At 43.0% G+C, this 14,820-nt stretch overlaps 1 protein-coding gene across 1 annotated transcript; it reads right to left on the bottom strand.

The window, feature by feature from the left end:
- Window positions 1-589: 589 nt before the first annotated feature.
- On the bottom strand, window positions 590-6,787 carry LOC134346218 (inhibin beta B chain-like). The gene is made up of 2 exons (XM_063047529.1): window positions 5,774-6,787; window positions 590-3,198 (listed from the first exon to the last, which is right to left on the bottom strand). Exons 1-2 carry the CDS (start codon window positions 6,168-6,170, stop codon window positions 2,423-2,425), a joined length of 1,173 nt encoding a protein of 390 aa, XP_062903599.1. The 5' UTR covers window positions 6,171-6,787; the 3' UTR covers window positions 590-2,422.
- Between the last annotated feature and the right edge of the window lie 8,033 nt (window positions 6,788-14,820).

The following is a 14,820-nucleotide window of genomic DNA, read 5'->3' as shown; positions in this document are numbered from 1 at the left end:
CATTTTTTGGGTTTTTTTCTGTTTTGTGGAAGTCTGCAAAGAATAAGAATTTCAAGTTGTGTACTGTATACACTCTGATAGTAAATGGAACCATTTGAAAGGGATACATAGGACCATGAGTGCATAGACAAGATGAAAGCACATGGTATTTTTCCCTGGGAGGGAGGTGCTAAAACAGGTGGGAGTATGATTAAAAGGCAAGAGATTTAAAAGGAACATCAATGGTAGAGCTTCGTGTAAAGGTATGTGCGGCCAGAAATGGGGGCTGAGATGAGCAGACGAGCAATGTTTAAAAGCCATCCAGTTAAGTACATGGATCAGAGAGGTTTAAGGGTTACGGGTCAAATGAGGGTAGATGGGACGAGCTCGCTGGGCAACACAGTCGACATGGACGAGTTGGGCCAGGGGCCCATCCATGCTGTATGAATTTATGACTCTAAATTACTTTTATTATTCTCTTTAGAAATTACTGGTGAATGAACAGATTATTGGCAATTGCAAACTTCACTAGCAAACTGCAGGGTGTCCCACTCCGTCTGGGCTTGCTATTGGAAATAACTTCGCACACAGATCCAGTGCATGTAGATTTGTTTTTATTGTAGCCAAACTGTACACAGAGGCGCCAAATACTACAGCTGTTAGCTAATAAATGAAGATGAATCTGAACCAGTTTTCTTTTAATTGCCGTGTATTCAACGCAAAATAAGTGCATGACCTGGTCATAATGTGACAGCTCGCTCTGTGGAGCATGCGCTTTTGATAAATTGCGCGGGATTCTGGGAACTGGAATCCATTTCGACATGAAGCTAACAGAGAGCTCACTTTCATTCTAGTCAAACTACCACTAAACTCATCAACAGCCTTTCTGCCCAATGACGTTTACATAACACTAAATAGTTGTCCTCTTTGGTTCAATTATTTAATACATTGATATGTATAATACATTTCAATATCCCCCTCCCCCCAGAATTCTTCTTTCTATAAAAATAACAATTTCATTTTTGTTTAAAAATGGCAGTTTTTTAAACTAATCAACGCAATTTCTCAGTGCAAATAGAAAACGCGAAAAAAAACTCTATAAACAATCATTCGCCAAATACAGGAAGCGAAAGATTTAGCTTCAAGTAACTGCACAGATTTTAAATCCGAGGAATTCACCTGTTTACCGCTTAAGATTTACTTTGCATAGCTCCCAACCGGCACTTATTTAATAAGAAGCGAATGGAACTGCAGAATTTGTGATAAGTGCACCGTTGTACCACGATTTTTCAAGGCATTAAGATATGCAAGTGCGAAATGTGCTTTCAATACATTGTCAGTGCTACACAACTCGAACCTCTGATTGAATGTGACATTGACTGACTACGACAGGGTATTCATGATTGGAGTGATCTTCAACCGCGTTGTTACTGAAGGGCCATTTTAATACAACTGGCCCATCCACAGGTTTCGTTCATTCAGCCCACTCTGAATTCACATACAATCTGTCAACAGTGCGGGGAGGGTTGTAGGGGGAGGGGAGGGGGAGGGGTGGCGGAGAGAGACAGGTGAAGAAGAAGGAAGATAAAAGGGAAGGGCAAAATATGTGTTCCAATGCACTACTGAAGTACAATTGCATCAAAACTGGTCGAATCGATGTTTTCCTTTGAGTTGGTGAAAACTTGTGAAATCATCGCCAGAAAGTTTCAATTGAGACTCGCCCGTCCCGATTGCAGGCACGGTCAGATTAGACAACAGAGACCCCAGTGTTCCCAGATGCCTGCAGTGTAGCAACACACGGAGCAGACGTTATTGAGAGTAGGAGGAGGTGGGATTATAGTTCATTCGCTGAAAAACAAAGATGTGTATTGCAGGTTTCCCCAGAGAGGTATCTCGATCCCCACTCTCCCTCCGAATCAAACTGAGGAGTAATCCACCGGAAGAACACTCTGATTATGCACACCCAGCCTTGTCATAATGTAACACATAAGTTTTCTTTTGCGGTATAAATAATTAAACGTTCGATTATTTTTATTCTGATTCAGGGAAGCGGAATGCCTGTGAAGAAACCTCCGCTTTAACGGCGTCTCTAGCACCACTTAAATACATCACTAATGTGTGTTTTTGCTACTTGCAGGGAGTCGTCATCAGCCTTTGCTCCGCACCAAATCGACAAAAAGGAATGACTTCACTCTGCGGGGTACCGTCGATGTGAGCCGCGTACACAATCTGCAGCCTTTCACCTTCATCTGTAATGGCTGCAAGTCAGGCGGGGACCTTTGAAATCACAGTCAACCCCAAAATGACAAAATTTGGGTGGTTTAATTAAGTCGGCGACCTGGTAAATTCAGCTGGGTGACAGTGGCGCGACAACGAACCCACTCTCTGAGGGGAAATAAAAAGATGGATTTCTCTTTGAAAACTTGCTCCCTTGAAGCCTCTCTCATGCACAGCCACACTCCTCCACGATCATGTTGGGCACGTCCCTCTTCACGATATTATACTCGTCGTCAAAGTAGAGCATGGACATGGTGCTGAGCTTGGTGGGGATACAGCAGGAGTTCATGGAGCCGGGGTTCATGCCACGCATTCTGTACTGGTTCACCACAGCCGTGTGAAAAGACGAGGCGGAACCCGGCGCCCCAGCCATGTACGCCGGACAGCTCCCCTCGCAGTAGTTGCCGTAGTAACCCGTAGGGGCGATGATCCAGTCATTCCAGCCGATTAGTCGGAAATCTATGTAAAATTGCTGTCGGCAGCACAGGTCGGTTCGGCCGTCGCACTCCAGGCCCCGCTTGCGGATCCGGTGCTTGGAGTCCAGAGTGCGAGCCTGGACCACCAGAAAGGGTCGGTGGGATTCGTCGTTGCTGTCCACCAAGGTGGGAGTCACCGACAAGCTCTCGCAGCCCTCGCAGTGAACTTCGAGGTCGTGCCTCCTCTCTCCCCTCTGGAAGTGCGCCTGGATGTGCTCGGTCAAGGGGAATGTGTGCCAACTGCTTCTCTTGAGATCCACCCTCTTTTCAACCGATGCCCTCTTGTTGGAGCTCCCAGCTTCTTGGAAATAGATCTTCACTCTCACTTTGCGTCTGGTGCCCTTTACAGTCTTAGACGGGAGCAGCTTGAAGTAGAGCCACAAATTGGCTTGCTGGACAAAGAGATTCTGGTTCCCTTCGCTTGAGATCAGAAAGTACAGGCGTGATTTGGATGAAGCCAGCTCATCTGCATCGAGAGAATGGAAAATGTTAATCCTTGTATGACTAGCAGTAAATTCGCCTCTGAGTCAGAAATGCGCTCAAGACAATTCCCCTGCCAGTTGCAAGGAACGTGTATTAAGACGCGAGGGCTTTCACAGAACTGTTCACCGTGTCAATGAAAGTGCCTGACTCTAACTTTGTTTGGATGGTAGAGCTGTGCTTTGAGAACTTAACGATCAGATCTACAGAGCACAGCCCAATAAAACCAAGCTGGAGGCATCGCACTTTTTAGTTTACTCTTTTGGGATAGGGACACGTTTGCATGTTCTCAGGATCAGTCCCAATTCATAAACTGAGACGAGTTTGCCGGTCACCCACCTATTGTGGAAGCCATTGTATTAAATGATTGGTTTACACGGACCAACGATATTTCATTGACACTAATGGGAGGAATTTCATTCAATATGCAGCAGTGAGACGCAGGGTTAAAGGCAGATCATTTATAAAATAGCGAAGTACGCGTTTGGCATGTTCAAACACTGGTGTGGAGTTCTAGAGATTTAAACTATATCATTTGGATGGTTTCAACCACTGACTGAATCATTTTCACTTAATGTTGGAACTATGAAAGGTTTCATGCATTTAAAAAGAGACTTTTCCAAACCAATGTGGGTTATCTCCGACCAAAAAATGTATATTGTTGAAGCTAAGGAATCCACTTATTGACATACACACTTTGCAATCGGCAATAAGCACATCTCGGTTAAACCTCAACTCTGCCACTGCACAAACCGATAAATAGAGGGCAGAATCTTCTATAAAGTGGGCATACTTATTGTCTTCCTCTACATTACTAATTTAAAAAGTGCACCCGGTGCTTCACTGACACAACAACCGCCTATTCGATTCTATTCAGCTGAGAAGACACTGTCTATTGCTTCGCGGATACACCAAGTTTTTATGCTCTCTCCTTGCAAGGTATAGGGAAAACTTCACTAGAATTCGGCTTCTAATATGTTTTAAAGTAGCTTATACTCTCAAGGCCCCAGCAAAGCCGACGCAATGACATTTTAATAATATATGAAACCACTTCATCTCACAAGAGTTTGTTTATTCAGAGCACTGTAAACTTTACAAGGTCGTAAACGCAATGTTTGCGCCGCCATTGTGAACTTGTCGGCAGGCTAGGATGTAATTTCTTTCAAAGACCGCTTGGTTGCTGAGGGTAGTTCTGCACTTTGACCTTGTGAAGTTATGCGTGGAGCGTGTGCAGGATACAAACTATGAAACACCTTTCCCAGCAAGACAGAACTTTGTCATCTTCTCCACCAGTTATAAAAGTTATATTGCCCATATTTTAATACATGCTGAAAAAATATTCTTAACTTTAATCTTCAAGCACAGCTCCGCCGAATGTTCTCTCTGAAAGTTTTACTTTAGCATCTGGGGAAAGTAGTGGTATTTTCTCTTCTAGACAGGAATTTCATTCTTAACATCAATTTCAATCTGCCCAGATTTAGTGGGATTTCTAACACGGGTTTGAAAATAATCGTGGTTTGACAGGGGGCGGGAGCGGCGACCAGGCCAACTACCATGCAACCTCTAACCTGAGCGGAATTTTACCTGCAATCGGATGGGTGCATATTAGGGTGCATAAATGTACTAAAACGTTACTTTCTCCAGATTTACCCCTCACATCCCACTCTACCCAGCCCCACCCCCACGCTTCTGCATTCTGCTCTAAACACGTAACTTACACTTCGTGTACAAAGTTCCCCCGGTAATGCCAAGATAGTGTTTAATGGGGACATACTTGCACTTGGGTTTGGTGCTCATCCGCTGTGTTCACGGCTTCGCTCCACATTCCAATAAACAGCTGTGTGTGTGATGCATTTGTCAACTTTTTTTTGTTTGAAGCGATTTTAAATGCTTGCCGAGCACGACGTCAGACCACTTTTTCATGTAATGACCATAAATTAAAGCTTCACGCACGCTACCAATTAATTTGTCATTGACGAAGAAATACTAAGCCACATTTAATTATCTCCAACGGACGTTTTAACTGTAACCCTTTCAACACTTTCCTTAAATTCAACTCCCACACCGCTCGGAATCTTCACTTCTATGTTATGTAAGTATAACGCCTCTCCCCTGTCGTTACATTTGAATCGCAATAAATATTCGTTCTGTGAACAGAATCCAATTAATCATTCATTTAAATTCTTGCATATGCCACCCTTTCTATTGCAGTCCTTTGCATACATTTGGTAGCTCTAGCGGTGGTTAGGAAATGCTACAGCTACGAATCTCACGTCAGTTTGCATTTACCGAGAGTTCAGCCTGAGAAGAGAAGAGAGACGGAGGCTCTAATCTGTGTGCGAAACCTGCTAACCTGCCATTCCCAAACAGGCCCGATCCTCCTGCCGTTTTCCCATCAGTTGGTGATGACCTAATGAACCCCCAGCCATTAGCGCGACGATAGGCGGCTAATGCTAAGTACTGTTCGTGATATGAAGGAGGAGATGGTCTCTTTATTTCTATTTAAATGACGTGAAGGTCAATGTCAGGATGTATTTAGCATGCCGCGAAACTTTCCCTACCTGTTTCAGCAAAGCTGATGATCTCTGAGGTTTGTTCCAGTAGATCCTTCCTGGAGACAGAGGTCGCATGGCCGTCCAGGTTCGGGATCTCCAGTCTGCCGTCCTCTTTCAATTTCCCAGCATGTAACTTCCTCAGAGCCGTGATCATTGCGGCTTTGGGGACAGGGTGCGTGATGTTCGGCCTCTCTTTCATCTGCAGCCGGTTTAAGATATGCCGCTTGACGGCTTCCAAGAAGACAGTGTCCGTCTTGCGGAGCTCCTCGGGCTGCCCGATGCCGCACGTTGTGCAGGAGCTGGCTGTGAAGGGGCCCGAGGTTCCTGCTGCGGGGGACGGAGTAGAACCGGCAGACACCAGGGTCACCAGCAGACAGGCACCGCTCAGACAAAAAAGCCTCATTTTCCTATCGGCTGCAGGCTGCTCACCGGAGACAGGGCAAGAGCGCAGACCCACTCCCCAAAATCACTATCAAATATGGCTTAAAAGTGATCTGGTGTTAGTGCAAACATTGCCAGGGTTCGCTGGATAAGTCTCAATAAGCATTATATAATCAGAAATGGGTCTGCTTTCTACTCGAGATGATTCCAGATCGCATCCGCTCCCTTGCGATGGATTACTTTTGTTTAAGGGAACTAGAGGGCCGCCGGGATACAGAGAAAAAGTAGCATCCACCCTCAGTGGACTAATCTTTATTTCATTTCTGGACGGCGTTGCTTGAAGTTAATCTGGACGGTTTAAAAGCCAATAAAAAGTGATTGACCTGAAAGTACCAACTTTGCAGTACTGATCAAAAATATATGTATGGAGAGAGATCCAACTGGAAAAAAAGATAGAGAGAGAGAAAAAAAACAACCGTGGCTCGCCAGGGCAATTCTCTCGACTTTAAAGCAATAATCCCGCATTGGCAATGAATGGTGGTCTTCCTCGGGCTCCCGTGTTAGTTCAGGGCACTGACAGTGGCGCTGCGTTTATTCCCTGAAAGCGCAATTTAACCGCATTAACGATCCGCTCCCTGGGACGGCTCTGCCGGCAATCACGACATTATGGCACATGCTTGAAACTTTTATATAGCCGGTACGTCACGTGGGAAGTTCCACCTATTAACAGGCTCGGTCCAGAGATGGGCGAGATTAACCGTTTGCTCTTGGATACGTAAACTTCCTGTGAAAATATTGCTAACCGCGCTCTCCCCCCACCCCCACATACACACCCCCCTCAGAAGAAACGAAGACTGTTTTAAAAAGGATTTGCAGAGGGAGAGCGAGAGGATCAGTAGCTACGACAGATTAAGGAGACGGATGGTGTACTGGCGGGTTAGGTCAACATGAAAACAAAACTGATTTGAATTCGAGTATGGTGCTTTTGTTTTCTAAATGTTTTGATGAAGGGTTTTTAAAATTCTGTCCCTGCTCTGGTTATTCTGAGTTACATGAGACGCGATTTTCTTTTAAAAATGTTGGAAAATGCCCACGGATTGAGAGGGTGGGCGATTTCAGGTGGCGTGTGTGTGTGTGTGTGTGTGTGTGTGTGTGTGTGTGTGTGTGTGTGTGTTTGTCTGTGTGTGTCTGTCTGTGTGTGTGTGTGTGTGTGTGTGTGTGAGAGAGAGAGAGAGAGAGAGAGAGAGAGAGAGAGAGAGAGAGAACACCAGATTCTGGCAAATGTTCCGATCCTGTGATACGTGCGGCTAAACCAAACGTAAACAAGCACTGCAAAAGCCTGTCTTTTAGTTCACCGTTCCCAGTGTTCATTCACATCTTTGATCCATCAGAAATAAAGTTTATCGTTCGAAGGGACGATTTGTGTTCGTAAGTAACCAACTTCGTGGCACTGAGTGTTTAGTTTCGGTACTTTAGAGATGCTTCCGAGCGTTCTGCATCCGAGCGATTGTCCCCGGCGGTCAATCAGGGTCAAGTGCGGTTATCTAAATTACAAGTGTTCTTTTGCCTCGGGCTTGACCCCTGCCTTGTAGTGATTTACGCAGCCATAATTGGGCATCCAAGTACATCTCGATTTTATTCACTTAATCCAGGCACTTTTCAGGGTGGGAGGGACATCAGAAGGTATCGGAGGCCGAGACCAGTCAAAAGCGGGTCGCTTTGACCACCGTTCAGGTAAACTGGAAGTATTTGAGGGGAGGCGCCTCTCGATGCAAGATTGCTGGCTTCTCGCTCTTTCTGTCAAGGTTGATTAAAACTGACAGGAATGTGTGCTCAAAAACCCGTTCAATCGGTTCCAATAGCGACAGATTGACGCCGATAATGAACAGTTTATACCTGGAATTTGGCGGCAGCCGGTCAGAAGTGACTTCTCCTGGTGCCGATGCGTGCAAAACTTGAGCGAGAAGTCAGTTTTCCTTCACCCTCGCTTTCATTTAAATCTTTTCTAAATTCTCCGGTGGTATTACAAAGAAGACAGGATCAAACGGGGACACTGCGAATAATTAGGCAGTCACTTGGCGCTGCCTCAATGCTCTTTACCACACAGGGGAAAGTGAAACTCTCCGCTGAAAGGCATGTCACGTCAATACAGCGCCACCCATCATCAAAAATGTGCGAGCGGACAGCTGGAAATTCAGCCGGCGCGGCTTCGGGGCTCGGTGGGGTGAACGGTCCCGAATCGTTAGATGTATATCTATCGTGAAAATGTGTGTGTGTCTGTGTTTGTATCACTGCGCTAAATCATTGTCAAGTTTTCTAAATTGCATTTTAGTTCTGTGAAATCACTAACCTTTTTTTCACGGTGTCGCCGGCAGTTGCTGGAGATGTAATCGCTGGTAATAATACCTCGTTACCTGATTCGGAGACACATTCCGCACCTAAGATCCGCGGCGTCACCTTACTTGGCATTTGCGCGTGTTTTTTTTTACGAAGTCAGCATTGTTTCCCTGTTTTCAGTGAAGTGAATAATTTTAGGAGAAACGTACGTGTAATCAGAAATAAGTCTGGTGTTACTTCACCCCCAGAATTTGCAGAAACGTTAAGTACAGAAACTTGAGTTCTAGCCTCAAAGCAATCAGAATCAGGGTTACTATTATTGGCATACTGTACGACGTGAAATTTGTTGTTTTGCGGAAGCAGTACATTGCAATACATAATACAAACCTATAAATTGCAATAAATATTGGTATATAATTAAATTCAATAAGTAGTGCAAAAAGAGAGCGAAGAGTGATGAAGTAGTTTTCGTGGATTCAATGTCCATTCAGAAGCCGTTCCAGAAAACATTGAGTGTGTGCCTTCGGGCTCCTGTGCCTCCTGCTTAATGAGAGCAATGAACAGAGTGTGTCCTGGGTGGCGGGGCTCCTCAATGATGAATGCCACCTTTTTTGAGGCATATCCTTTTGAAGATGTTGCAGTTGCTGGGGCAGCTAGTGCCCATGATCGAGCAGGCTGAGTTGACAACTTTCTGCAGCTTTTCTCTGATCCTGTGCAGTGGCCCCCTCCGTACCAGACGGTTATGCAACGAGAATGTTCTCCACAACACATCTGCAGAAATTTGTGAGTGTCCTTGGTGACAAACGGTCTCCTCAAACTCTTGGTGAAATATAGCGCTGCCGTGCCTTCCTTGTAATTGCATCGATATTTTGAGCCCAAGATCGATCTTCAGAGATGATCAGGAAATTGAAACTGCCCATCCCTGCCACTGCTGTCCATGATGAGGACTGACGTGTTCTCCCAACTTCCCCTTCCTGAAGTCCACAATGAATTATTTAATCTTACTGACGTTAAGTGCAAGATTGTTGTTCTAACACCATCCACCCAGCTGATCTATATCACTCCTGTACACCTCTTGGTCACAGCCGAAATTCTGCCAACTGTAGTTTTGTCGTCGGCAAATTTGTAGATGGTGTTTGCGCTGTGCCTAGCCCCGCGACCGTGAGTATAGAGGGAGTAGAGCAGTCGTCTAAGCATGGGTCCTTGAGGTGCCCCAGCGTTGATTGTCGGCGATCGCTGCCCATCTTACTTCTGAATTAGATTACCTAATAAAATGTAATATTAGAGTTTAAAGTATTTGGAAAATGTAATGTTAAAGTTTAAAGTATTTGGAAGGAAATGGCTAATAGGAGGGGACATAATTTTTAAGGTGATTGGAGGAAATTATTAGAGGGATGTCAAAGGTCATTAGGGTCAGATGTCAAATGCATTAGGGACATGTAAGACACTCTTTGATGGGCACATGGATAAAGGAAGAATGGAGAGTTATGTTGAAGGGAAGGCATTAGATTGATCTTAGAGTAGGTTAAGGAGTCAGCACAACGTGCTAAAGGGCCTATACTGTGCTGTGTTCGAGAAGAAAAATTACATGGAAATGCATGATTTCAAACCCATCAGTGGCTATCTCACTTCTGAATTGGGTTACCTGTTCAAATGTAAAATTAAAGATTGAGGTATTGGGAATGAAATGGCTAATAGAAAGGGGCATAATTTTAAGATGACTGGAGGAAACTATAGGGGGTGGGATGACAGAGGCAAATATTTTTTCACAGAGGATGCTGAGTGTGTGGAAAGCCCTTCCCACCGTGTGATAAAGCCAGATACATTAGGGACATTTAAGACAGCCACATGGATGACAGAAAAATGGAGGGTTATGTAGGATGGAAAAGTTAGATTGATCTTAGAGTAGATTAAAAGGTTGGCACATCTTGAGCCTGTACTGTTCTATGTTCTATGCGTAGAAATCTAGACTAGCACTATGTGGTACTGCTATGCTGATGGAGGTGTTATCTTTCTAATGCAAGACTACATTAGGTCTCTAAAAACCAGGGTTATTTCTCAGACCTCAGTCTGCATAAGGCACCTTCTTGAATGGTTGCAGTCCTTCTGGCAGTGGTATACCAGAGTGTTATGGTTATGGATAGGCCCAGTGACAAAGGAGGAAAGCTGATCTGTGTCTAAAGGTGTATATTGTGTGCCTTGGAAGGGAACCTGCAGAGGATGATGTTCTCATTCGCCTGTTGCTCTGTTTGGTCTGATCTGGTACAAGCTCCCATGCACTCAATATATGGCACGCACAGCAGGTACAGCATGATAGAGGTGGAGGGAGCTCAGACTGGTGCATGGGTGTCGATCAGTCTTAACATAATAGATATAAGAAACTCAACAAAGAGCAAAAAGAGCTCAGGTTGCCAATACCTCAATATGCTGATCCAAATAAATCCATCAATCAACTGAGAGATTATTTGGTGATTACCATGTCGCTGTTCTTTGAGTTTGCTGTGTTTTTGATGTTACAATAATGACTCCACTACAAAAGTATTTCATTAGCTTCAAAGCACTTGAGGATGACAAGAAGCAATATTAATGGAAACAGATCTTACTTTTAGTCAGCCAGTTTATGGACCAATACCAATAGATGAAATCTTGTTATTGGATTAATTCACACTATCAGAGCACCAGATAATAAGTTTTATTCTGTGAACTGTTTTAATTTTGCATCCTCAATGTGATAATAATAGAACTAAACAAATTTATATTGAGTGGGTGAAAGAATGAATTGGAAATATTTTTAGCTCTGTAGCAATACAACTGTGGTGGGTGATTGGGGGTGAAAATTAATACCATTCAAATATGACACTTTCACAATGCCTTGGTCTTGAAAACTGCAACCTGGTCCAAGCAAAATGATTGGAAAAGCAAAGAAAAAATTGCAAATTCTGTAACTTTGAAATTTGAAATCAAAGCATCAAAGTAGAAGTACTCAACAGATCAGGTAGATCTGTTCTCTCTATCTATCTCTCAATAGATGCTTCATGGCCGGCTGAGTGTAGTGTTTTGTGTCTTTATTTCAAACTTCAACCAATCAATGCTTTCATGTTAATAGACTAAAAACTGCAATGTTCCAACGCTTACTGTTGGATCATGGTGAAATGTGTTAATCACATATCACCTTAGTATAAAAGGTGTCCACTGTGTTTACAATCCCACACTCCAAGGAAACAACAACACTTTTTACTCTCTTTCACACAGCCTTTAATATTCCTAAAGTTTTAATTATCCTTCCTCTCTTGAAGGCTAGCCAAGATAGTAGATTCACAGGCAACCATTGCTCTCCAGCACAAGACGGGAAATAATTTATATCTTAGGCAACACGTATAAAATGCTGAAGGGACTCGGAATGAGTTCCTCCAGCAATTTGTATGTGTTATTCTGGCTTTCCAGCATCTGCAGAATCTCTTGTGATTATGTATCAGGCAACTTGTGATGAAGATTAACAGGTACAAAATAGTCCTTTAAAAATTAAGGAAACCAAGGATTAAGGTGTCAATGCAAGAACAAGGCACAGAGGTAAAAAAAAACAATCTTTTTGAATGGTGGAACTAGAACAAGTGGAGAAATGGCATATTCTTGCTTTACATTTGATATTCTGTGTTCCCCTGGTGCTCGCATGTGAGCTCTTCCAGGGAGATCACTGAGTCGTAACCGAGATGATGACTTGCCCCTTAATCAGCTAACTTAGTGCAGTTCCATATAGAAGCTAGGAATGCCATAGTTCAGAGATGTTGAATTTACATGTAAGAGACTGCATAAAAAATGAGAGTTGAACTTGAGTATTTGTAAATTCGCAAAGAGTGGCCAGTTATAAATTTAGTTTAACATAACACTTTAAGTAGTGGCACAACATAAAGTGCTTCAGGTGCTGGCATGATCATAGAATAACTGAGTAAAAATCTCACCACATAGGAAGCAATTCACCCATTTTCTGCATAAAGAACTTTTGAGATTGAATCCACCCAGATGGTGATGCTGAAGATTAAGGTCATTTAAATGCCCATCCAATTATTCCTTTAAGTGGTTAGTCTATTGCCCTCAGTATTCTTTGCAAGATTTAGATTCCACTCCACTGTCTGGATGAAAATGTTTCTCCTTACCACTTCTCTAACCCTCTTACCTGTTATCTGAAATCACATACCACCTAGCTCATGGACAGCTTCTATCCTGCTGTTCTAAGACTATTGAATGCTCTCCTGACATGATAACATGGACCCCTGACCTTATCATCTACCCTGTTATGGCCCTTGCAGCTTTATTGTCTGCCTGTACTGCACAGTCTCTGCAACTGTAAAACATTATTCTGTTATTGTTACCTCAATGCACTAATGAGATGAACTGAACTGGTATGGATGGCATGCAAAAAAAAGTTCTTTTCACTGTACTTTGGTTTATGTGACAACAATAAACCAATTTACTAATTTAAATGTTCTGACTTAGCTATTAAGCATTTTGGTTTCACCCATGAAATACATGTCAGCAACTTGTCAAGCTATGTAAGCCTGAAGTGATTTCTTGATAGCTGTTAATGTGCTCAGTATATTTAAGTCTTATTCAAGTATGAGAACAGAAACTCTACAAAGAAAATATTATTGCTTAGCCTACAGCTGAGGTGGTCTTGCCCTGTCCAACAATGATTAACTGTTGACTTCACAGGTCTAAGTATTTGGACTAGGTTTTACTGCACTCTTGGTGCCACTTAGCTATGAAGTAATACATCATAATAAGTATCATTTGGCAGCAGTTCCAGAGGTCAGACATATGCAAAATTCAGAGTGATGGAGCTTGAGAGTAGATGATGACGTTGCTTCTCTTTGACAGCATCTGAATTGTGCCTTCACAGTGGAATCGGACTCTATTGAAGGGTTTATGAGATTGTGTGGTATTAGTTTAATGCTGCAGTCTGTAAAGGTTTGCACGCTAACTGCTGGCAGAGTTCTGAGCAGACTAGAGATGACATAAATGCACCCTTAGAGGTATAAATTATAACTTTACACCACTATTGATATGGAAAATGCAGTACTGTTCCCTGTGGAAAGGAAAGATTTTTATCATCATAGCCAGCATTCCTTCCTGTAATGTCTGACTTGGGAACTCGGTTAAACATTCCTAAGTCATAACGTACATTGTTCACTGGATTTAGGTATCTTTACACCAGCAGAAAACACATGAAGCATTCAGTGAAAGATTAGCTTTATTTGTCACATTTACATCGAAATTAATTGTCCACTCTGCAATGTAAGAAACTTGTCCGTATGTAAAATATGTATAATAGTGCGTGTACAGTGAAATCAAAATATTATTGAAATTGAAATTGAAATATATCTTTATTGTCATTGCATAGTACAATTTGTCATGCACCAATACAGCAAAAATGAGTTTGCAACTCTGGTACTCAGTGCTATAAAACAACAATAAAATAAATAAACAATAAATAAAATCAAGTAACCAGCCAGTACAAGCAATGTCCAGCAGGACAAAAATGCAATTCAGATGCATGACAGCCATAAAACCAGTATTAAAGTAGCAATATAACAAATATTATGAACAGATCAGACCATTTACCTCACTGAGTACAGTTTGTCTTCTGATTCCTTTGGAGAGTGTACCCTTGAGTCTGAGTTTGTGGGTTAGGTCCCACTCCAGACAGTTAAACAGTCTTTGGTGGCATCTTTTGGATAGGACCATCTGCAATTTCTAGTGAATGCAACGTATCTCATGGGTCTATATGAAAAAGAGCATGGAAGCTCTCGTCAGAGGCTTGGCCACTATGTATCATCTTCTCATAACAAATTAGCTGGTGTCTTCCCCCTTCCTTTCCAGTCCTGATGAAGGCTTTTGGCCTGAAACCTCAACTGTTTATTCTTGGCAGCATGGAGGATCAGAGGGATCTTGGTGTCTGAGTCCATAGGACGCTCAAAACAGTTGCACAGGTTGACTCTGTGGTTAAGAAGGCATACGGTGTATTGGCCTTCATCAATCATGGAATTGAATTTAGGAGCCGAGAGGTAATGTTGCAGATATATAGGACCCTGGTCAGACCCCACTTGGAGTACTGTGCTCAATTCTGCTTGCCTCACTACAGGAAGGATGTAGAAACCATAGAAAGGGTGCAGAGAAGATTTACAAGGATGTTGCCTGGATTGGGGTGCATGCCTTATGAAAACAGGTTGAGTGAACTCGGCCTTTTCTCCTTGGAGTGACAGAGGATGAGAGGTGACCTGATAGAGGTGTATAAGATGATGAGAGGCATTGATCATGTGGATAGTCAGAGGCTTTTT

The sequence above is a fragment of the Mobula hypostoma genome, chromosome 5 (assembly GCF_963921235.1).
Source record: "Mobula hypostoma chromosome 5, sMobHyp1.1, whole genome shotgun sequence".
Taxonomy (NCBI): Eukaryota; Metazoa; Chordata; class Chondrichthyes; order Myliobatiformes; family Myliobatidae; genus Mobula; species Mobula hypostoma.
The sequence above is the reverse complement of the archived record's forward strand: the minus strand, read 5'-3'. Positions and strand labels throughout refer to the sequence as shown.

Coding starts and splice junctions, on each gene's coding strand:
- LOC134346218 (XM_063047529.1), bottom strand. CDS start 6,170: ATGAGGCTTTTTTGTCTGAGCGGTGCCTGTCTGCTGGTGACCCTGGTG. Junction 3,199..5,773: donor CATCAGCTTTGCTGAAACAG/GTAGGGAAAGTT, acceptor CTCTCGATGCAG/ATGAGCTGGCTTCATCCAAA.